The sequence below is a fragment of the Jatropha curcas genome, chromosome 5 (genome assembly GCF_041381405.1).
Source record: "Jatropha curcas cultivar XTBG-Jc1 chromosome 5, XTBG_Jcur_1.0, whole genome shotgun sequence".
Classification (NCBI taxonomy): domain Eukaryota; kingdom Viridiplantae; phylum Streptophyta; class Magnoliopsida; order Malpighiales; family Euphorbiaceae; genus Jatropha; species Jatropha curcas.
This window is the reverse complement of record NC_143155.1, coordinates 709,451-733,269: the sequence shown is the minus strand read 5'-3', so window position 1 is coordinate 733,269 and position 23,819 is coordinate 709,451. Positions and strand designations below refer to the sequence as shown.

At 34.0% G+C, this 23,819-nt stretch overlaps 3 protein-coding genes, 2 long non-coding RNA genes and 1 other non-coding gene across 7 annotated transcripts; 5 read left to right on the top strand and 1 right to left on the bottom strand.

The window, feature by feature from the left end:
- The first annotated feature begins 362 nt into the window (after positions 1 to 362).
- LOC149495955 (uncharacterized) lies at positions 363 to 2,109 on the top strand. Its single transcript, XM_089721829.1, has 3 exons — positions 363 to 982; positions 1,064 to 1,807; positions 1,909 to 2,109. The coding sequence occupies exons 1-2, from the start codon at positions 473 to 475 to the stop codon at positions 1,805 to 1,807; spliced, it is 1,254 nt and encodes a 417-aa protein (XP_089577955.1). The 5' UTR covers positions 363 to 472; the 3' UTR covers positions 1,909 to 2,109.
- Positions 2,110 to 3,400: 1,291 nt separating this feature from the next.
- Positions 3,401 to 5,149, top strand: LOC105631453 (uncharacterized). Its single transcript, XR_005177942.2, has 3 exons — positions 3,401 to 4,115; positions 4,196 to 4,948; positions 5,063 to 5,149. It is a non-coding gene; the product is annotated as an uncharacterized LOC105631453 (long non-coding RNA).
- Positions 5,150 to 5,438: 289 nt separating this feature from the next.
- Positions 5,439 to 7,251, bottom strand: LOC105631063 (uncharacterized). The gene is made up of 2 exons (XR_005177941.2): positions 6,689 to 7,251; positions 5,439 to 5,788 (listed from the first exon to the last, which is right to left on the bottom strand). It is a non-coding gene; the product is annotated as an uncharacterized LOC105631063 (long non-coding RNA).
- Positions 7,252 to 8,622: 1,371 nt separating this feature from the next.
- On the top strand, positions 8,623 to 11,650 carry LOC110009161 (uncharacterized). 2 transcript variants are annotated; one of them, XM_089721021.1, is made up of 4 exons: positions 8,623 to 9,028; positions 9,749 to 10,400; positions 10,482 to 11,148; positions 11,327 to 11,650. In XM_089721021.1, the coding sequence occupies exons 2-4, from the start codon at positions 9,789 to 9,791 to the stop codon at positions 11,359 to 11,361; spliced, it is 1,314 nt and encodes a 437-aa protein (XP_089577147.1). In that variant the 5' UTR covers positions 8,623 to 9,028; positions 9,749 to 9,788; the 3' UTR covers positions 11,362 to 11,650. The 2 variants fall into 2 exon arrangements, with proteins under 2 accessions (XP_089577147.1, XP_089577146.1); XM_089721020.1 differs by having other exon boundaries at positions 10,482 to 11,225.
- A 1,413-nt stretch (positions 11,651 to 13,063) lies between these two features.
- Positions 13,064 to 16,088, top strand: LOC149495954 (uncharacterized). The gene is made up of 4 exons (XM_089721586.1): positions 13,064 to 13,480; positions 14,205 to 14,856; positions 14,938 to 15,681; positions 15,786 to 16,088. The coding sequence occupies exons 2-4, from the start codon at positions 14,245 to 14,247 to the stop codon at positions 15,891 to 15,893; spliced, it is 1,464 nt and encodes a 487-aa protein (XP_089577712.1). The 5' UTR covers positions 13,064 to 13,480; positions 14,205 to 14,244; the 3' UTR covers positions 15,894 to 16,088.
- A 1,688-nt stretch (positions 16,089 to 17,776) lies between these two features.
- LOC105631076 (uncharacterized) lies at positions 17,777 to 22,254 on the top strand. Its single transcript, XR_016320916.1, has 5 exons — positions 17,777 to 17,996; positions 19,900 to 19,960; positions 20,382 to 21,027; positions 21,109 to 21,858; positions 21,973 to 22,254. It is a non-coding gene; the product is annotated as an uncharacterized LOC105631076 (transcript).
- The last annotated feature ends 1,565 nt before the right edge of the window (positions 22,255 to 23,819 follow it).

Below are 23,819 nucleotides of genomic sequence, written 5' to 3'. Positions count from 1 at the left end.
TCACCATTATATAATGATCAAAAAGGCCAACCACTGATTTTTTTTTTTTTTTCTGTTTTTCATTGTTTTCTAATTTTATTGATTGGGATGAACTTTATTTCTATGCTTTTGCTCCATGAAGCATATATATATATATATATATATATATATATATATTTCCTTTGTTTTTTTTAAAGAACCTCTTTTGTGATTAATTAAGTAGAGGGGCTGCTACTTCAGCATTTTGAGCACTTGTTATCTAGGGCAACTTTTCTAAGAACTATGTATGTTCCTTCCAAGAAGAAAAAAATATTGCAGATATCTGTTTGTGATTTTGAGTTGTTCATATAATTGCAGATTCCAAACCGCGTGGGTTACCATCTGAACAAAAATTTCTATTGAGTTGAAGGCATTAGTTGACAAGGCAAACGACAGAATAATATTTGCGGAATCTGATGAGGATTTCGCTGATGTTCTCTTTAGTTTTTTGACAATGCCTATTGGAACCATCGTCAGGCTCACAAATAATCAGCAACCAATCACAGCGATAGGTTGTATGAACAACTTGTATGCAAGTGTTGAAAATCTTGATGTCAAACGTTTCAGAACTGAAGCATGTAAGACAATGCTGCTACGCCCTAAAAATGGGTCTGCAACTCAGTATAAGGACTTGAAACTGAAAATTGATAGTGAGTCTCCAACCTACTTTTACTGTGGGGACTCCAGTTGCATAAGGTCTAAGTGTAAGTTACTGAGTCAGTACGCAGGTAGCTGTTGTGGCTGTGGAAAAGCCATGAACTCTTCAGCCTTCGTGGATACTATTGGGTCAAAGGAATCGTTAGATGGAGGAGTTTTTGTTAAAGAACATGCTCGTTTTGTAATAAGTGATGAATTACAGGTGATGCATGCATCAACTGCAGCAAGCTTTCCGTTGATTTCCAAGCTTGGAATCCTGGATGCGACCTCCATTGAGGAGAGAATCTTTGACATTGGATTAAACGAGGTAAGTGACAAAATTGATGATTTGCTTTGTGATAGATAGACTAGTTTTACGACAATTCATGGCTTTCTTTTGTTGATTCAGGTCTTGAGTTTGCAGAAAAGCTTATTTATATCAAAATTTCCTTTGACCAAAACTCTGTTGAAGCCTAAAGAATTATCTGAACTAGGCACTGAAACTTCGGATCAATCGAGCCTTAATTTTAAATGTCAAATTGGCGAAAGTGCATCAAAAGAAAATGGGAAGATTTGTGTGAGGCTTGTGCTTAGCAAATCCAAGAAAAGGATGTGCTATGCAGAAGTTGGAGAAGATTTTGTTGATTTACTCTTTAGTTTCCTTACCATTCCTCTTGGTTTTATAATCAAAAAGATGAATGGCGCTCCTTCAAAAGGATGCATAAATCATTTATATAATTGTATTAAGGATCTTGTTAGTGAGAAATACTTCAAGTCAAATGACCACAAAGAGATTTTACTTAGTCCCAAGATTGCTCCTGATTTTGGCTATGAGAAACAGCTGCTAGGGGTGGAGGAAGCTAGCCACCAGCAGTACTACTATTTATTTGATTACTCTGGTAAAGGTAGCTTTTCTATGGATAATGAACCTTCTATCCAAAGAGTAAGTGCTTTAACTGTAAAAGATCCTAAATCACCGAACAAGAAAGCTAAAGCTTGTGGAGGATTTGTGATGAAAAATGCTATGTTCACTGTAACAGATGATCTGATTGTAACACCCATATCCCCAGTCTCAGGTATATCTATTTTAAACAAATTGAATGTACCTTTCAATGACATTGAGGAGCGCATTGCGTATGTAGGGAACGAATAGGTAACTGATACCCCTATCTGTTTCTAATAGAAAGATTGCAATTGTACCTATGTATATTCCTTCCTTGATCTCACTGTGCACTCGTTTGATACTGCCTGCAGGCTTCACGACTCCTGGTAGCCTCTTTTATATCTGAATTTGCACTAACCGACAGCTTTCTCCAGGAAAAGAAAAACCCAGAAAACCCTTTCCGTTTTGGTGATATTTGAGCAAATAGGATTTGTTGGTCATTGTGATATAATGCATATCGTTGTAAAAGTAAGAATTTATGTTTTTACTTTGATTTGTAATTGGCTATGTTATGGCCTCTGAGGAGGGTTTCATTATTGTATTGGCGATAAGTTTGCCTATTTTGATCCATATATGTTAGTAAAATTCTGTTTTTGTTGCTTATATACAAGTAACTGAGGAATCGTTTGTATTCATTCTACCCTTTAGTTCTTTCAACGACAACGTCAGTTTGCACGAATCACTTGTATGCATGATAAATTGCAATTATAGATACCTAATTCTTACAATTTGGTCACTCATGATTTGTGACTAACGAAGATTGAGTGACTGGTTGGCAAGACTGAATTGAAAGTTGTCAAACATGTAATTAAATAACATCATCCAATGAATTCATTTACAAGGCAGAATTTACATTTGAAAGTAAAAGGTTGTTATACATATTGCAGTGGCTTGATGTTGTCAAACTAAATTTATTATGGTTTGATATTTTATGTTGTCAAAATAAATTTATTATGGTTTGATATTTTAAAATTTCAATTCTCTCTCGTAATCTTTTCATATCTCACAACACTCTTCCATGGCTTCTATTATGCTATTTCCAAAGATGACTTCATACCGTTGATTCTCTCAAATCAACAGCTGGGATACAACATGAGAGAATTCCAAGAGTTGAGGCAGGCATCTGCAGAATTTACGTAGCTTTATTCTGAATGAAGGCAAGGCTCGTATCTCACAACACTCTTCCATGTCTTCTATTATGCTATTTCCAAAGATGACTTCATACCGTTCATTCTCTCAAATCAACGGCTGGGATACAACATGAGAGAATTCCAAGAGTTGAGGCAGGCATATGCAGAATTTAGGTAGCTTTATTCTGAATGAAGGCAAGGCAGTAGGAAGTTTATATATATACAGGCGGTTCTTTACTCTTGCTGGAACTTATCTGCTTACTTGCAGTAAGTTGGATTTCTGAGACTCAGGAATACCAGTTTCAGACACAACATCTCAACTTATTTAGCTTATACACTATTATATAATGATCAAAAAGGCCAAATGCTGATTTTTTTTCTTTTTCTGTTTTTCATTGTTTTGTAATTTTATTGATTGGGATGAACTTTATTTCTATGCTTTTGCTCCATGAAGCATATATATATATATATATATTTCCTTTGTTTTTTTTTTTTTTTTTTTTAAAAGAACCTCTTTTGTGATTAATTAAAAAGAGGGGCTGCTACATTAGCATTTTGAGCACTTGTTATCTAGGCAACTTTTCTAAGAACTATGTATGTTCCTTCCAGGAAGAAAAAAATATTGCAGATATCTGTTTGTGATTTTGAGTTGTTCTTATAATTGCAGATTCCAAACCGTGTGGGTTACTATCTGAACAAAAATGTCCATTGAGTTAAAGGCATTAGTTGACAAGGCAAACGACAGAATAATCTTTGCTGAATGTGATGAGGATTTGGCTGATGTTCTCTTTAGTTTTTTGACAATGCCTATTGGAACCATCGTCAGGCTCACAAATAATCGGCCACCAATCACAGCGATAGGTTGTATGAACAACTTGTATGCAAGTGTTGAAAATCTTGATGTCAAACGTTTCAGAACTGAAGCATGTAAGACAATGCTGCTGCGCCCTAAAAAAGGGTCTGCAACTCAGTATAAGGACTTGAAACTGAAAATTGATAGTGAGATTCCAAAATACTTTTTTTGTGGGAAGCTGAAAAATGATGGCGAGACTCCAGAATACCTTCTTGGTCTGCAGTCAGATTGCATAGCCTATGACTGGCGGAAGTTAGATCGCATAGCCTATGAGTGTAAGTTACTGAGTCAGTACGTAGGTAGCTATTGTGATTGCGGAAATGCTATGAACTCTTCAGCCATAGTAGATACTATTGGATCAAAGGATTCAATAGATGGAACAGCTTTTGCTAAAGAATTTACTCGGTTTGTAATAAGCGACGAGTTACAGGTGATGCCTTCGTCAGCTGCTGCAAGCTTTTCTTTGATTTCCAAGCTTGGAATCATGGATATGAGTTCCACCGAGGAGAGAGTCTTTAATATTGGATATGATGAGGTAACTAATAGAACTGATGATTTAATTTGTTAAAGATCGACTAGTTTGACGACAATTCATGGCTTGTTTTTTTGTTACAGGTTTTGAATTTGCTGAAAAGCTTATTTGTATCAAAATTTCCTTTAACAGAAACTTTCTTAAGGCCTAAAGAATTACCTGATTTTAGCAAGGAAACTTTTCAAGCGAGTTCAATAATTAAGCACCAACTTATTAGGGAAAATGCACGACAAGAAAATGTGAAGATTTGTGCAAGGCTATTGCTTAGCAAATCCAAGAAAAGGGTGTGCTATGCAGAAGTTGGTGATGATTTTGTTGATTTACTCTTTAGTTTCCTTACCATTCCTCTTGGTTTTATAATGAAAGAAATGAATGGTGCTCATTCAAAAGGGTGCATAAACTATTTATATAAAAGTATTATGGATCTTGATAGTGAGAAATACTTCAAAACAAATGGCCATAAAGAGATTTTACTTAGTCCCAAGATTGCTCCTGATTTTGGCTATGAGAACCAGCTTCTAGGGGTGAAGGAAGTTGCCCACCAGCTGTGCTACCAAAAACAGACTTATTTTAATGATGTTGGGTGGAAAATTGGGATTTCTTTGGATAAACCTACTAGCAATACAAGCATTGCCTTAAGAGTAAAGGATCCAAAATCAACATATAAGAGCGGTAAAACTGGCGGAGGATTTGTGATGGGACCTGCTATGTTCACAGTAACAGATGATCTGATTGTAACACCCATATCCCAATTTTCCGGTCTGTCTGTTTTAAACAAATTGAATATACCTTTCAATGACATTGAAGAGCTGAATGTTCATGTTGGGAATGAGGAGGTGAGTGATACCCCTGCCCTTTTTTTAACGGAAAGATTGCAACTTTAATTACCTATAATTACTATATACTAGTATTTTTCTTTCTTTGATCTGAGAACTTGTTTGGTATTGCAGGCTTCTCGACTACTGGTAGCTTCTTTTATGTCTGAATCTGCTCTAACTGAGACCTTTCTCCAGAAAAAGATAAAATAAGAATACTAATGGCATGTTTACTGTATTATAGGATTTGTTGGTAGTTAAGTAAGAATCTGTGTTTTTACTTGTGGCTTTTTGTAATTGACTATGTTATGGAGGAGGGTTTCAGTATTGTATTGGTGATGAGTTTGCCTATTTTGATCTATATATCTTAGTAAAACTTTGCTTTTTGTTGTTTATATGTAAGTTTATTCATTTTACCCTTCAGTTCTTTAAACGACAATGTTAGTTTGACAACGATAAGCCTCTCATGTTTTTTTCTCCCCGTTCTTTTTCAAAGATTTAAAGCAAATAGTATTAGAACTCAGTTCTGTTTTAGATTGAAAAGACCTGGTATTAATTCAACTACATTGATATATACAAATTTAAGGTTGAAAGTGAAAGGCCTTGTTGTCAAATATCAACACTCAACGCATCGTCGCCTTGACGATTTGGAAATGGTGGATATGATCATCGTCGTCTGATATTGCTTGTCATAAAAAGTTCACAGTAAAATTCTTTCTGCGATCTTGGACCAGATTAAATTACAGCTTGTTATCTTCTCTTTTTCTGAAATTAATACGTTTTTGCACCTCGGCCCACAACAATTTCCTTGACGTTTCTTCTACCTTGTACATTCTTGGAATTAAGCCAAGCTTCTGTTGTCTGAAAGAAACAAAGACAAAACAATGGACAAACCTCATCTTATGCAGCTCAATTGAGTGTTTATGTTGAAGAAAAAATGCAGAATAAGATTACTAAAATCTACTTTGGATTTTCTTTTTTTGGTAAATTATTTGAATATAATTTTGATCACTTGCATGCAGTGTTGAATGTGAACAAGTACGATGATTAATTTTGACTTTGATCTTAATAAGACAAAGTATATATTGATGAAATTAATTATTTAATCACATGGTATTTAATGTATATAAATTATTTGAATTATATTAATTAATAAAATACTTAAAATAGTGTGAAATTCAACATTAGCGTACACGTTATATACAAAAATGAGAAATTACTAAATTTGCAAAGGATTAGCTAGATTGATTTCACATTTATATTCTTATTATGCAAAAGTAAATTAAATGATTCTTGAAAATCTGGATTTAATTATTGTATTTCCTTTTAATCTAATCCTTTATTGATAAAAAAAAAACGTCACATAGATTCTCATCCAATTCATCCCCTCAAAAACCTATATATGTTATGCATAATAGTAACAAATAACCATTCTTAAAAGACTCCAAGTATGATTCTAACAAAAGCTGTGGAATCATTATTGGGAAAAAGCAGTAACGCATGTAGACAAGTCAAGCTACACCTATCATGGAACTCGTACAATCTTGCGTCAAGAAATGTTCAATCATGGTAATTTAAGTACACGACTATGGAAAACCAGACATGCAAAAACCAGTCTAACATATCAAAGTTTCAAATTTTCATTTTTTACAACAAAATAGCCAATAACCATCAGTAACCTCAAATTCCTCATCCATCTTGCCCAGCAACCAAACTATTCCACACAAGGAAAAGAAAAAGGCAACGGCACTAATTGCATACCTGAAAGGCTGAAACTTGCAGGTTAGCTAACCCTAGAGACAATTCAAAAGAAAATGAAGATTTAGGGTTTAAAATGTAGATCGGCACTACTGCTATGCGTATTTCTGCTTATTACGCAAATATAGAAGAAATAGATCGGCGAGAGAGAAGGCGTTGATTTTGTTAAAGAAACAGAGATTCTATGGCGAAGCAAGGAAGAGGAGTGCTAGAGAAGGAAACAAACGCACCTGAAAAGAGAGGGCAGAACGAAAACTGAAGAGAAGTTAAAAACTGTGAAGGGCCGGTATTATATGGAGGGCAGTTAAAAAAAAATAAATGAAAAAAATGCCAAAATTCTCCGTTTGGCGTTTTGAGTCTGATTCTTTTTGACGACAGGAATTCGCAGCGTAGATAGCTTTCAACCGGGATTGCAAACCTTTGCAACAGCCTTTTAAATACGGGGGTGCGAACTGTCGTTTTTGGGTTGTTAAATAGGGTTGTGCGAACCGTTGATTCGTTTTAAAATAAATCAAATCAAACTGAACTTTTAAGATGAAACCCGAATCAAGCTGAAATAGTGTTTAGAACCGAACTGATTTGATTTTTATGGGTTCAATTGTTTTTTTATTTATTTTTAGCTTTAGTTTAAGCCAATATTTTTTGCTTCATGATAAAAAAAAAAAAAAAGTGCTTGTATTTTAAACCGAAACATAAACTCCATATGTTAAAAATCAACTCAAACTTATACGAATTGTTTTAATTATATCTTAAATCTAACTTTTTTTTTTTTTAGGTACCATTTTAAACATTAATTACAATAGCACCCAAATTCAAATTTTACTCGATTTAATGTATTAAAAAAGTTTTTCGGGATTCTCGTTTTCTCACGTAATTATTTGAATCCAAAACACACTATTTTAAATAAATTAATTAACAAATAAATACTGCTTTAAAGAAGTATAAGATTGAAAATAGCAAAAATAAAAAAAAATTCAATTGTCAAATCAAATTTATAAAATATACAACCACATGAAAGTCAAAAATTGAAACAAAAATAGGTCAATCTATTAACATTAACGCTAAGTATCAATTCACTTTATAATACAATTATTTAACTAAAATGTGTTTTAACAAACAAGCAATTCAATTTGGCCGGTATAATGAAAATCTCCAATTTCCAAAAACTCCAATTTATGCAATTTCATCAACAACCAAGTAAAACTCGAAATCAATGTAAGAGATAAGCTCTGGAAGAATAAAGAAATGTCTTAGAACCTAATTAACTAATCAAATGTCTTTGCAAAAGAAGGTTATGCATAATTTTCTTCTCTTCGTTTTGCATAGGAAAGGCGGTTAAATGATAAAATTGATCGAGGGTTGTGATTTGGGAGAATGAAAAGATGATTATTGCTTCACTCCTACCGAATAATAACCGAAAAATGTGATTGGCTGATGTAGGGGATGGAGAAAAATTTGAACCGATGTGTTTTTGATTAACTCATTCCTTATGTTAATCTAATTATGGGAGAGACTGTGAGTCTCATAAAAATAATTTTTTATTATTAAATCAAGTAGATGAATTTAGAATGTTAATATAAGTAATAGACAAGTTTTGGTGACAAAAAAAGTTAGATTTAGCAAAGTTGAAAGTTTTTTTAATGGTTTGGCTGTGGTTTAAAGATATATTTATACTAGATTCTCGATCAAAATTAAGCTTAAAGAATTCAAAACTAAACCAACTAATTTAATTCGAGTTGTATCTTTTTTTATCACTTGGTTTCAAATTGAGTTACCTAATAAATAAATCAAGATACCGGTGGTTTAAAAAAAAAAACATGGAGCTATAACATGTTTGCAATTTTTTTTTTTTTTTTTTTTGGTAGAAAAAAAAAGGCAAAAGCTTTGATATAAAGCCTATAGTAGGCTACTCCCATAACTTCACGAGGAAGCAAGGAGGAGAAAGCAAGAAGATCATTAAAACCCATTGGAAGACTACTCGCATAGCAAGCAAGCCAATATGCGCACATATTCGTTTCTCTATAAAGTTGAGAAACCAGACCAAAAGCAAACTCCTCGAGAAGATACTTGATAAAAATCACTAGCGGCTGAAAACTAACAGGAACAGAAACTTCGCCTTTGATCAATCTCACAACAAACTCAATGTTGCATTCCAGAAAAAGAGAAGCAAGACCACATCTTTTAGCCAAGTTCAAACCTTCATGAACACCCCACAGCTCCGCCGTTGGGATAGAGCACACACCCAAATTTGCAGCAATCCCATTAACCTAATGAGAAGAAGCATCCCTGTCAAGCATGTAAATCACATCTTCCAATGAATTCATTTGCAAGGCATAATCAAAGGTTACTATACTTACCATTCTATTGGCTTAGTATTAGGAAATTAATTACCTCTTAAACTAAATTTAAGATTTAATAAATGTTTCGTGGCTTGATAGTATCAAACTAAATTTATGGCTTGATATTATTTTCAATTCTCTCTCGTAATCTTTTCGTATCACCTATTGTGCTATTTCCAAAGATGACTTTATACCGTTGATTCTCTCAAATCAACGGCTGGGATACAACATGAGAGGATTCCAAGAGTTGAGTCAGGCATATATATATCTGCACTTTCTTCTGAAGGAAGGCAATAAGAAGTTTATAAATACACTGTTCTTTACTCTTGTTGGAACCTATCTGCTTAAACTTGCAGTCAGTGGATAACATCTCAACTTATGTAGCTTATACACCATTAAATAATGATCAAAAAGGCCAACCAATGATTTTTTTTTTGTTGTTGTGTTTTCTGTTAGTCTTTCTGTTTTCCATTGTTTTCTAATATTATTGATTGGGATGAACTTTATTTCTGTGATTTTTCTCCACGAATCATATATGTATTTCCTTTCTTTTTTTTTAAAGAATTTCTTTTATGATTAATTAATCAGGAGCTGCCAGTTAGCATTTTGAGCACTGGTTATCTAGGGCAACTTTTCTAAAACCTATATATGTTCCTTCCAAAAAGAAAAAACTTGCTTTAGCAGGAGATTTATCTGTTGATGATAGTCGTTTTTTTAATTGCAGATTCCAAACTGTGTGGATTAATAATATCTGAACCAAAAAAATGTCTATAAAGTTAAAGGCATTAGTTGACAAGGCGAACAACAGAGTGATATTTGCAGAATCTGATGGGGATTTCGTTGATGTTCTCTTTAGTTTTTTGACGATGCCTATTGGAACCATCGTCAGGCTCACAAATAATCAGCCACCAATCACAGCGATAGGTTGTATGAACAACTTGTATGCAAGTGTTGAAAATCTTGATGTCAAACGTTTCAGAACTGAAGCATGTAAGACAATGCTGCTACGCCCTAAAAATGGGTCTGCAACTCAGTATAAGGACTTGAAACTGAAAATTGATAGCGAGACTCCACAATACTTTTATTGTGGGACGTCAGATTGCTTAACCACTGAGTGTAAGTTACTGAGTCAGTACTCAGGTAGCTATTGTGATTGCGGAAATGCCATGATCGTTCCAGCCAAAGTAGATACTATTGGAGCAAAGGATTCAATAGATGGAAAAGCTTTTGCTAAAGAATTTACTCGGTTTGTAATAAGCGACGAGTTACAGGTGATGCCTTCGTCAACTGCTGCAAGCTTTTCTTTGATTTCCAAGCTTGGAATCATGGATATGAGTTCCACAGAGGAAAGAGTCTTTAATATTGGATTTGATGAGGTAGCTAATAGAACTGATGATTTAATTTGTTAAAGATCGACTAGTTTGACGAAATTTCATGGTTTTGTTTTTTTGTTTCAGGTTTTGCATTTGCTGAAAAGCTTATTTGTATCAAAATTTCCTTTAACAGAAACTTTCTTGAGGCCTAAAGAATTACCTGATTTTGGCAAGAAAACTTTTCAAGCGAGTTCAGTAATTAGGCACCAACTTATTAGGGAAAATGCACGAAAAGAAAATGTGAAGATTTATGCAAGGCTATTTCTCAGCAAATCCAAGAAAAGGGTGTGTTATGCAGAAGTTGGTGATGATTTTGTTGATTTACTCTTTAGTTTCCTTACCATTCCTGTTGGGTTTATAATGAAAGAAATGAATGGTGCTCATTCAAAAGGGTGCTTAGACTATTTATATAAAAGTATTATGGATCTTGATAGTGAGAAATACTTCAGAACAAATGGCCATAAAGAGATTTTACTTAGTCCCAAGATTGCTCTTGATTTTGGCCATGAGAAACAGCTGCTAGGGGTGGAGGAAGCTAGCCACCAGCAGTACTCCTATGTATTTGATTACTCTGGTAAAGGTAGGTTTTCTATGGATAATGAACCTTCTGGCAAAAGAGTAATTGCTTTAACTGTAAAAGATCCTAAATCACCGAACAAGAAAGCTAAAGCTTGTGGAGGATTTGTGATGAAACCTGCTATGTTCACAGTAACAGATGATCTGATTGTAACACCCATATCCCTAGTCTCAGGTACGTCTATTTTAAACAAATTGAATGTACCTTTCAATGACATTGAGGAGCGCGTCGTGTATGTAGGGAACGAAGAGGTAATTGATACCCCTATCTGTTTCTAATAGAAAGATTGCAACTGTACCTATGTATATTCCTTCCTTGATCTCACTGTGCACTTGTTTGATACTGCCTGCAGGCTTCTCGGCTCCTGGTAGCCTCTTTTATATCTGAATCTGCACTAACCGAGAGCTTTCTCCAGGAAAAGAAAAACCCAGAAAACCCTTTCCGTTTTGATCATATTTGAGCAAATAGGATTTGTTGGTCATTGTGATATAATGGATATCGTTGTAAAAGTAAGAATTTATGTTTCTACTTTGATTTGTTATTGGCTATGTTATGGCCTCTGAGGAGGGTTTAATTATTGTATTGGCGATGAGTTTGGCTATTTTGATCCATATATTTTAGTAAAATTCTGTTTTTGTCGTTTATATACAAGTAACTGAGGAATTGTTTGTATTCATTCTACCCTTTCGTTCTTTAAACGACAATGTTAGTTTGTACGAATCACTTGTATGCATGATAAATTGCAATTATAAATACCTAATTCTTACAATTTGGTCACTCATGATTTGTGACTAGCGAAGATTGAGTGACCGGTTGGCAAGACTGAATTTAAAGTTGTCAAACATGTAATTAAATAACATTATCCAATGAATTCATTTACAAGGCAGAATTTACATTTGAAAGTAAAAGGTTATTACTATACATAACATTCTATTGGTTTGGCATTAGGAAATGTAATTACCTACTGAAACTAAATTTAAGATGTGATAAATGTACTGTGGCTTGATATTGTCAAACTAAATTTATTATGGTTTGATATTTTAAATAATACAATTATTTAACTAAAATGTGTTTTAACAAATAAGCTTCAATTTGGCCGATATAATGAAAATCTCCGATTTCCAAAAACTCCAATTTATGCAATCTCATCAACAACCAAGTAAAACTTGAAATTAATATAAGAGATAAGCTTTGGAAGAATAAAGAAATGTCTTAGAACCTAATTAAGTAATCAAATGTCTTTGCAAAAGAAGGTTTGGCTTCACCGGGGTCCATGGTTGCCTTTATAGCTGTCAAGAGGAGAACACCATTTTTTTTTTAATTTAAAGTTTTTGCTGATGCTACTAAGGAACAAAAGGAGGTCGGTCCTTATCTCGTCATTTTTTAGCCTGAAAATGCAAGTGAAATTTTATGTATAATTTTCTTCTCTTCATTTTGCTTAGGAAAATTGGTTAAATGATAAAATTGATCGAGGGTTATGGTTTAGGAGAATGAAAAGACAATAATTGCTTCCTTCCTATCGAATAATAACCGAAAAATGTGATTGGCTGATGTAGGTGATGGAAAAGTTTGAAACGATGTATTTTTGATTAACTCATTCCTTATGTTAACCTGACCATGAGAGAAATTGTGGACTCCATAAAAATAATTTTTTATCCATTAAATCAAGTAGATGCATTTAGAATGTTAATATAAGTAATATACAAGTTTCGGGTGAAGAAAAAAGTTAGATTTAGCAAAGTTTGAAAGTTTTTTTAATGGTTTGGCCGTGATTTAAAAATGTGCTTATACTAGATTCTCCATCAAAATTAAACTTAAAGAATTCAAAACTAAACTAACTAATTTAATTCGAGTTGTATCTTTTTTACCCCTTGATTTCAAATTGAGTTACCTTAACGGAATGCAATGCTCACTCTTACGAATTAGGTGGTTCGGTTTCTAATAAAGAAATCCAGATAGATACAGGTGGTTTAAAAAAAAAAAACATACAAGTTATAACATGTTTGCAATATTTTTTTCTTTTTTGGTAGAAAAAAAAGCAAAAGCTTTGATATAAAGCCTATAGTAGGCTACGCCCATAACTTCGCGAGGAAGCAAGGAGGGACAAGCAAGAAGACCATTAACACCCATTGGAAGATTACTCACATAGCAAGCAAGCCAATATGCGCACATATTCGTTTCTCTATTAATTTGAGAAACCAGACCAAAAGCAAACTCCTCGAGAAGATACTTGATAGAAATCACTAGCGGTTGAAAACTAACAGGAACAGAAACTTCGCCTCTGATCAATCTCACAACAAACTCAATTTTGCATTCTAGAAAAAAAGAAGCAAGACCATATCTTTTAGCCACGTTCAACTCTTCATGAACAACCCACAGCTCCGCCGTTGGGATAGAGAGAGCACACACCCAAATTTGCAGCAAACCCATTAACCCAATGAGAAGAAGCATCTCTGTCAGCAAATCACATCTTCCATTGAATTCATTTGCAAGGCATAATTACAAGGTTACTATACTTACCATTCTATTGGCTTAGTATTAGGAAATTAATTACCTCTTAAACTAAATTTAAGATTTAATACATGTTTCGTACCTTGATAGTATAAAACTAAATTTATTATGGCTTGATATTATTTTCAATTCTCTCTCGTAATCTTTTCATATCACCTATTGTGCTATTTCCAAAGATGACTTCATACCGTTGATTCTCTCAAATCAACGGCTGGGATACAACATGAGAGGATTCCAAGAGTTGAGTCAGGCATATATATATCTGCACTTTCTTCTGAAGGAAGGCAATAAGAAGTTTATAAATACACAGTTCTTTACTCTTGTTGGAACCTATCTGCTTAAACTTGCAGTCAGTGGATAACATCTCAACTTATGTAGCTTATACACCATTAAATAATGATCAAAAAGGCCAACCAATGATTTATTTTTGTTGTTGTGTTTTCTGTTAGTCTTTCTGTTTTCCATTGTTTTCTAATATTATTGATTGGGATGAACTTTATTTCTGTGATTTTCCTCCACGAATCAAATATGTATTTCCTTTCTTTTTTTTTTTAAAGAACTTCTTTTATGATTAATTAATCAGGAGCTGCCAGTTAGCATTTTGAGCACTTGTTATCTAGGGCAACTTTTCTAAAACCTATATATGTTCCTTCCAAATAGAAAAAACTTGCTTTAGCAGGAGATTTATCTGTTGATGATAGTGGTTTTTTTAATTGCAGATTCCAAACTGTGTGGATTAATAATATCTGAACCAAAAAAATGTCTATAAAGTTAAAGGCATTAGTTGACAAGGCGAACAACAGAGTGATATTTGCAGAATCTGATGGGGATTTGGTTGATGTTCTCTTTAGTTTTTTGACGATGCCTATTGGAACCATCGTCAGGCTCACAAATAATCAGCAACCAATCACAGCGATAGGTTGTATGAACAACTTGTATGCCAGTGTTGAAAATCTTGATGTCAAACGTTTCAGAACTGAAGCATGTAAGACAATGCTGCTACGCCCTAAAAATGGGTCTGCAACTCAGTATAAGGACTTGAAACTGAAAATTGATAGTGAGTCTCCAACCTACTTTTACTGTGGGGACTCCAGTTGCATAAGGTCTAAGTGTAAGTTACTGAGTCAGTACGCAGGTAGCTGTTGTGGCTGTGGAAAAGCCATGAACTCTTCAGCCTTCGTGGATACTATTGGGTCAAAGGAATCGTTAGATGGAGGAGTTTTTGTTAAAGAACATGCTCGTTTTGTAATAAGTGATGAATTACAGGTGATGCATGCATCAACTGCAGCAAGCTTTCCGTTGATTTCCAAGCTTGGAATCCTGGATGCGACCTCCATTGAGGAGAGAATCTTTGACATTGGATTAAACGAGGTAAGTGACAAAATTGATGATTTGCTTTGTGATAGATAGACTAGTTTTACGACAATTCATGGCTTTCTTTTGTTGATTCAGGTCTTGAGTTTGCAGAAAAGCTTATTTATATCAAAATTTCCTTTGACCAAAACTCTGTTGAAGCCTAAAGAATTATCTGAACTAGGCACTGAAACTTCGGATCAATCGAGCCTTAATTTTAAATGTCAAATTGGCGAAAGTGCATCAAAAGAAAATGGGAAGATTTGTGTGAGGCTTGTGCTTAGCAAATCCAAGAAAAGGATGTGCTATGCAGAAGTTGGAGAAGATTTTGTTGATTTACTCTTTAGTTTCCTTACCATTCCTCTTGGTTTTATAATCAAAAAGATGAATGGCTCTCCTTCAAAAGGATGCATAAATCATTTATATAATTGTATTAAGGATCTTGATAGTAAGAAATACTTCAAGTCAGATGACCACAAGGAGATTTTACTTAGTCCCAAGATTGCTCCTGATTTTGGCTATGAGAAACAGCTGCTAGGGGTGGAGGAAGCTAGCCACCAGCAGTACTACTATGTACTTGATTGCCTTGGTAATCCTTGTTTTTTTATGGATAATGAACCTTCTAGCCAAAGAGTAGGTGCTTTAACTGTAAAAGATCCTAAATCACCGAACAAGAAAGCTAAAGCTTGTGGAGGATTTGTGATGAAACCTGCTATGTTCACAGTAACAGATGATCTGATTGTAACACCCATATCCCCAGTCTCAGGTATATCTATTTTAAACAAATTGAATGTACCTTTCAATGACATTGAGGAGCGCGTTGTGTATGTAGGGAACGAAGAGGTAACTGATACCCCTATCTGTTTCTAATAGAAAGATTGCAATTGTACCTATGTTATATATTCCTTCCTTGATCTCACTGTGCACTTGTTTGATACTGCCTGCAGGCTTCTGGACTCCTGGTAGCCTCTTTTATATCTGAATCTGCACTAACCGAGAGCTTTCTCCAGGAAAAGAAAAACCCAGAAAACCCTTTCCGTTTTGGTGATTGTTGAGCAAATAGGATTTGTTGGTCATTGTGATATAATGCATATCGTTGTAAAAGTAAGAATTTATGTTTCTACTTTGATTTGTAATTGGCTATGTTATGGCCTCTGAGGAGGGTTTAATTATTGTATTGGCGATGAGTTTGCCTATTTTGATCCATATATTTTAGTAAAATTCTGTTTTTGTTGTTTATATACAAGTAACTGAGGAATTGTTTGTATTCATTCTGCCCTTTAGTTCTTTAAACGACAATGTTAGTTTGCACGAATCACTTGTATGCATGATAAATTGCAATTATAAATACCTAATTCTTACAATTTGGTCACTCATGATTTGTGACTAACGAAGATTGAGTGACCGGTTGCCAAGACTGAATTTAAAGTTGTCAAACATGTAATTAAATAACATCATCCAATGAATTCATTTACAAGGCAGAATTTACATTTGAAAGTAAAAGTTTACTATACATAACATTCTATTGGTTTGGTATTAGGAAATGTAATTTCCTACTCGAACTAAATTTAAGATGTGATAAATGTATTGTGGCTTGATATTGTCAAACTAAATTTATTATGGTTTGATATTTTAAAATTTCAATTCTCTCTTGCAATCTTTTCATATCTCACAACGCTCTTCCATGGCTTCTATTATGCTATTTGCAGAGATGACTTCATACCGTTGATTCTCTCAAAATCAACGGTGGGATACAACATGAGAGAATTCCAAGTGTTGAGGCAGGCATCTGTAGAATTTACGTAGCTTTATTCTGAATGAAGGCAAAGGCAGTAGGAACTTTATATATATACAGGCGGTTCTTTACTCTTGCTGGAACTTCTCTGCTTACACTTGCAGTAAGTTGGATTTCTGAGACTCAAGAATACCAGTTTCAGGTACAACATCTCAACTTTTTTAGCTTATACACCATTATATAATGATCAAAAGGGCCAACCACTGAAATTTTTTTTTTTTTTTCTGTTTTTCATTGTTTTCTAATTTTATTGATTGGGATGAACTTTATTTCTATGCTTTTGCTCCATGAAGCATATATATATATATATATTTCCTTCGTTTTGTTTTTTTTTTTTTGAAAGAACCTCTTTTGTGATTGATTAAGTAGAGGGGCTGCTACTTCAGCATTTTGAGCACTTGTTATCTAGGGCAACTTTTCGAAGAACTATGAATGTTCCTTCCAAGAAGAAAAAAATATTGCAGATATCTGTTTGTGATTTTGAATTGTTCTTATATAATTGCTGGTTAATTAAGATAATTAAGAAACCAAAAAGACAGAAGAGAAAGTGGAGCTGTGTATATTTGCATATTAAATGAAGAAGAAAACAGAGCATTTTATAGGCATTACATAACAACTGAATAGAAAATAAATAGCCTAAAATTTGCAACTAATCTATACTATCTGCAGCAGATAATCTTTTATTTGCCACTACTAACAGTAACATAAATCCAGGAATTTTATTTTCGAAATTTTTGAATTTTTAATAAATCAAAAATCAGAATTTTTGATTATGTGGGCCGCAAGTACTATATAACCTTAATCGCATCCAATTTCGCGAGTTGGGCCCAAGCCCAAAGTATAGTGTCTCAACACCTAACCGAGGATTTTCTAAACTTGTTAAGAATTATATTGGACGTTAAATATTAAATCAATTAAAATAAATCAATCGGGCCGGGAAATCAGTTTGAATTTTCCTAAAACCAAGTGGAAAACTCGAAAACCAAACAAAAAAATAGAGCCAAATCATTGAATTGAGTCAAATCGGTTCGAATCGAACCAAACAAAAAATAGAGCCAAATCATTGAATTGAGCCAAATCGATTCGAATCGAACCGGAATGGCCAAAAAAATTCCAGAAACCATTTTCCTTTTTTTTTTTCTTTCTTCTTCTTCCCTCTTAAGCGAGGCAGGCGCGCCCCTCTCCTCCTATCGTTTTCCGACAACCAGAGACCCGCGCCGCGCCTCCTCGCCGTCGACTCCTCGCTGCAGCTGTCCGTTTCTGGTGAGCGCAAAAGTCACAACAAAGCCGCGACTTCAGCCCGATCGAGACAGTCGCGTCTTCGTCCTTCTCTCCGAGCAACTCCGGCGACTATCGCCGACAAGTTAAGCCGATTATCCTCCCTCCTCACTCTTTTGCAAATTATTTTGTATAGAATAGGCGATTTATTGAAGGAATTGATCAAAATGGGACTTAGGGATTTAAGAATAAAAAAATTGGGATTTCGTTAGATGTTGACATAATTTGTAGTAGTTAGCTATAGAACTGGGTTTTATATGAAATTTGCTATGTTTTTGCGTAAGAGTTGCAAGATTTTGGAACCATGGTACCTCCGGCCAACGTGGACGGCAGAGACAGCGGTGGCTCCGGTGACCGGAGTTTCCAATAGACAGAACATTGCATTTTTCGTGTAGAGTATGAATATATAATTAGTTTTACTATCTGACATCAATTGATATTGAACTGTGGATTGACGTATCTTTAGAAATTAGGCTTTAGGCTGAAAAATCACAGAAAGTCGATAAACAAGAACTATACAATCTTAGAAAGGTTTAATTAGCTAGTTAGCAAAGTAATTACATTTGGTTAGTACTCAAAATAAGTTATATGTATGAATTTGATAATAATTAGGATGTTTTAGTTTCTATGAAGTTAATATTAATAAGGGTTAATATTATTAAGTAATATGTAGTCGAATGTTAATTAAGGATTAATTAGTGTATTTTGTTTTATATATAAATATCTAAATCTGAATCTTTCGATCTTTTGTGAAATATTTAGTTATCCTTGTATAAGACTTAGGTACCAATGATAAGAAGTTGATTAGTGAATTTGCTAGCCTGTGCGTTATGAGTTTAAGCTGGAATTTAGAAATTTTATTCTTAATTATTTCTTCAAATCATTGCTTGATATTGGTATTTGGATGGAGGAAGGGAAATTTAATTGCTTGATCGCCCGATGGATGGGCTATGTGTAATGATTGATATCTATATATATTAAGTTGTGTTTCTTTAAATAGGTGGATAGTCCAATTTTTAATGGAGGTTCTGCAGAAATTTCGACTGAATCTATAATAGTTTTATTTGTGAATAGGCCGCAGGATTTATTTAGGATAATCCTTTATTATTTAGGAGGAAGTTTTAATTAATTCTTTCCTCTCCTACCAATTTCATTTCATTAGAATCACTTTAGTTGGTTCATTAATTCGACAAGTTGGAATCGGAATTTAAGTCTTTTCCCATCTAGTGTAATAAATAATAATAAATAGTATAATATCATCTGCATTATGCATAGTTACATTGCTACATAATGCTATAATTGTCTATTTAATGGATTATCACTTATTTAATTCATTACTTTTCTACTTATTGTATATATGTTTATATTTGAACATTAGCATAACAATGTTTGTTCATTTAATGTGCTTGCATTTAATTGTAATGTTTGATTAGATGTGTTGTGACATTCCTATGCCTTGTTTGTGTGGAATTGGGATGAAATGGGTCACTATGGGTTTGTGAGGACGGTCCTGGAAATGATGAAAATATGGAAATTGACCGTTGACCAGGTTTGGGGAGATCGACGCCCCCGTGTACACCTGATGAAATGATATGGATGATATGGAAAATCACAGGGTGGCCTCCTGTTGGTATGGAAAAGAAAAAAGAGAATGAAAAAACAATGAGGGGGCTGGTCAAGTGAGGATTAGACCGGTCGACCATGTATGGGGGATCGGCTTCCTGGTGCACACGTCATGATAGGATGGGCCATGAGGGAGGACGGCTCATCGGAGGTTTCGGTGACGCCACAGAACAATTTCCACGTGATGTGATTATGTGAATGTGTTAATATGTGTGAGTGCTGTTGTGATGTCATTTGTGTGACTGTCTGCGTGACCATATAACTAGTCGGATGACTAGATTTAATTATTTACACATTCGTGTGAATGCATGTGTAGTAATTCCTATTCATTATAAAACTCACATTTCCCTTGTTTAACTTTCCAGGAATTAGGAAATTCCTTCGAGTTGGCTAAGGCTCTGTAATCTTCTCCGCAGAGTTATAAAAGTAAATTTCTAAATTTCTGTAGTTAATTAATTAATGTATTGTTACGTATAAAAATTTTATTACTCCCTAGATATTATCAAACTACGCAGTTGTAAGATATATATATCCTTAGTGCATGTATTACCGATAGCCCATATTATGACTGTAGTGTATTACAAATTGGGCCGATTTATGAAGTGTTTAAAATGCTAAATTTGGGGCCGAAATATAATATAATTATAAGGTTTATTGCGCGTAGTAATATTGGCTGAATGGTAGAAATTCATATTAAAATAGTTGTATTTTGGTGATTCAGGCTTACTACGAGCCTCGGGGTCTTAAGCTTACCTGGGCTCTAGTGCCGGTCCGGCCCATGGAAACGGGTCGTGACATAAAGGCTCCACTAACTTAATTTTGAATCAAATCTTAACAATAATTGCAGATTCCAAACCGTGTGGGTTACTATCTGAGCAAAAATGTCTATTGAGTTGAAGGCATTAGTTGACAAGGCAAACGACAGAATAATATTTGCTGAATCTGATGAGGATTTCGCTGATGTTCTCTTTAGTTTTTTGACAATGCCTATTGGAACCATCGTCAGGCTCACAAATAATCAGCCACCAATCACAGCGATAGGTTGTATGAACAACTTGTATGCAAGTGTTGAAAATCTCAATGTCAAGCGTTTCAGAACTGAAGCATGTAAGACAATGCTGCTGCGCCCTCAAAATGGGTCTGCAACTCAGTATAAGGACTTGAAACTGAAAATTGATAGCGAGACTCGGCAATACTTTTTTTGTGGGAAGTTAGATTGCATAACCTCTGAGTGTAAGTTACTGAGTCAGTACGCAGGTAGCTATTGTGATTGTGGAAATGCCATGAACTCTTCAGTCACAGTAGATACTATTGGATCAAAGGATTCAATAGATGGAACAGCTTTTGCTAAAGAATTTACTGGGTTTGTAATAAGCGACGAGTTACAGGTGATGCCTTCGTCAGCTGCTGCAAGCTTTTCTTTGATTTCCAAGTTTGGAATCATGGATATGAGTTCCACCGAGGAGAGAGTCTTTAGTATTGGATTTGATGAGGTAACTAATAGAACTGATGATTTAATTTGTTAAAGATTGACTAGTTTGACGACATTTCATGGTTTTGTTTTTTTGTTTCAGGTTTTGAATTTGCTGAAAAACTTGTTTGTATCAAAATTTCCTTTAACAGAAACTTTCTTGAGGCCTAAAGAATTACCTGATTTTGGCAAGAAAACTTTTCAAGCGAGTTCAATAATTAAGCACCAACTTATTAGGGAAAATGCACGAAAAGAAAATGTGAAGATTTGTGCAAGGCTATTTCTCAGCAAATCCAAGAAAAGGGTGTGCTATGCAGAAGTTGGTGATGATTTTGTTGATTTACTCTTTAGTTTCCTTACCATTCCTCTTGGGTTTATAATGAAAGAAATGAATGGTGCTCATTCAAAAGGGTGCATAGACTATTTATATAAAAGTATTATGGATCTTGATAGTGAGAAATACTTCCAAACAAATGTCCATAAAGAGATTTTACTTAGTCCCAAGATTGCTCCTGATTTTGGCTATGAGAACCAGCTTCTAGGGGTGAAGGAAGTTGCCCACCAGCTCTGCTACCTCAAATTGAGTAGTAATGGTTTAGGGTTTAATGTTGGGATTTCTTTGGATAAACCTACTAGCAATAGAAGCATTGCCTTAAGAGTAAAGGATCCAAAATCAACATACAAGAGCGGTAAAACTGGCAGAGGATTTATGAAGGGACCTGCTATGTTCACAGTAACAGATGATCTGATTGTAACACCCATATCCCAAATTTCCGGTCTGTCCGTTTTAAACAAATTGAATATACCTTTCAATGACATTGAAGAGCTGAATGTTCATGTCGGGAATGAGGAGGTGAGTGATACCCCTGCCCTATTTTTAACAGAAAGATTGCAACTTTAATTACCTATAATTACTATATACTAGTATTTTTCTTTCTTTGATCTGGGAACTTGTTTGGTATTGCAGGCTTCTCGACTACTGGTAGCTTCTTTTATGTCTGAATCTGCTCTAACTGAGACCTTTATCCAGAAAAAGATAAAATAAGAATACTAATGGCATGTTTACTGTATTACAGGATTTGTTGGTCGTAAAGTAAGAATTTGTGTTTTTACTTATGGTTTTTTTGTAATTGACTATGTTATGGAGGAGGGTTTCAGTATTGTATTGGTGATGAGTTTGCGTATTTTGATCTATATATTTTAGGAAAACTTTGCTTTTTGTTGTTTATATATAAGTTTATTCATTTTACCCTTCAGTTCTTTAAACGACAATGTTAGTTTGCTCGAATTACTTCTATGCTGGTTAAATTTCAGTTCTTTAAACGACTAACTCTTACAATTAAAATAAGCTCAAAGATCCCTCAAAACTCATAAACTTGAGAGTCTATAACAACGACAAGCCTCTCATGTTTCCTTCTCCCTGTTCTTTTTCAAAGATTCAAAGTAAACAGGCTTTTTGGGCTGTTAAATAGGGTTGTGCGAACCGTTGATTCGTTTTAAAGTAAATCAAATCAAACTGAACTTTTAAGATGAAATCCGAATCAAGCTGAAATAGTGTTTAGAACCGAACTGATTTGATTTTTATGGAGTCAGTTGTTTTTTTTTATTTATTTTTAGGTTTAGTTTAAGCCTATATTTTTTAGCTTCATGATTAAAAAAAAAAAAAGTGCTTGAATAAACTCCACATGTTAAAAATCAACTCAAACTGAACCTAAGTTATTTTGGTTCGATCTATTTGGTCAGCTCAACGTGAAGTATGCTCAACCTTATTGTTAAAGACCAAATCATAAAAAAAAAATAAATAAATAACTTTGTTGGTTGTTTTAATTATATCTTAAATCTAACTTTCTTTTTAGGTATCATCTTAAACATTAATTACAGTAGCACTCAAATTTAAATTTAATGTATTAAAAAATTTTTTTTGGGATTTTCGCTTTCTCATGTGATCATTTTAATCCAAAACATACTATTTCAAATAAATAAATTAACAAATAAATACTGTTTTAGAGAAGTATAAGACTTTAAATAGCAAAAAAAAAAAAAAAAAAAATCCAATTTGGCCGATATAATGAAAAGTCTCCAATTTCCAAAAACTCCAATTTAGGCAATCTCATCAACAACCAAGTAAAACTTGAAATTAATATAAGAGATAAGCTTTGGAAGAATAAAGAAATGTCTTAGAACCTAATTAAGTAATCAAATGTCTTTGCAAAAGAAGGTTTGGCTTCACCGGGGTCCATGGTTGCCTCTATAACTGTCAAGAGGATAACACCATTTTTTTGTAATTTAAAGTTTTTGTTGATGCTACTAAGGAACATAAGGAGGTCGGTCCTTATCTCGTCATTTTTATGAAAATGAAAGTGAAATTTTATGTATAATTCTCTTCTTTTCATTTTGCTTAGGAAAGTTGGTTAAATGATAAAATTGATCGAGGGTTATGGTTTAGGAGAATAAAAAGACAATAATTGCTTCTTTCCTATCGAATAATAACCGAAAATTGTGATTGGCTGACGTAGGTTATGGAAAAGTTTGAAACGATGTGTTTTTGATTAACTCATTTCTTATGTTGACCGGACCATGAGAGAGATCGTGGACTCCATAAAAATAATTTTTTATCCATTAAATCAAGTAGATGCATTTAGAATGTTAATATAAGTAATATACAAGTTTCGGGTGAAGAAAAAAGTTAGATTTAGCAAAGTTGAAAGTTTTTTTAATGGTTTGGTCCTAGTTTAAAGATATGCTTATACTAGATTCTCATCAAAATTAAACTTAAAGAATTCAAAATTAAACCAACCAATTTAATTCGAGTTG

Excerpts from the sequence above, each read along its gene's own strand:
- LOC110009161 (XM_089721020.1), top strand. The coding sequence starts at position 9,789 with ATGTCTATAAAGTTAAAGGCATTAGTTGACAAGGCGAACAACAGAGTG. Across the intron at positions 10,401-10,481 it reads TTAATATTGGATTTGATGAG|GTTTTGCATTTGCTGAAAAG; the intron begins GTAGCTAATAGA and ends TTTTTGTTTCAG. Across the intron at positions 11,226-11,326 it reads TGTATGTAGGGAACGAAGAG|GCTTCTCGGCTCCTGGTAGC; the intron begins GTAATTGATACC and ends TACTGCCTGCAG.
- LOC149495954 (XM_089721586.1), top strand. The coding sequence starts at position 14,245 with ATGTCTATAAAGTTAAAGGCATTAGTTGACAAGGCGAACAACAGAGTG. Across the intron at positions 14,857-14,937 it reads TTGACATTGGATTAAACGAG|GTCTTGAGTTTGCAGAAAAG; the intron begins GTAAGTGACAAA and ends TTGTTGATTCAG. Across the intron at positions 15,682-15,785 it reads TGTATGTAGGGAACGAAGAG|GCTTCTGGACTCCTGGTAGC; the intron begins GTAACTGATACC and ends TACTGCCTGCAG.
- LOC149495955 (XM_089721829.1), top strand. The coding sequence starts at position 473 with ATGCCTATTGGAACCATCGTCAGGCTCACAAATAATCAGCAACCAATC. Across the intron at positions 983-1,063 it reads TTGACATTGGATTAAACGAG|GTCTTGAGTTTGCAGAAAAG; the intron begins GTAAGTGACAAA and ends TTGTTGATTCAG.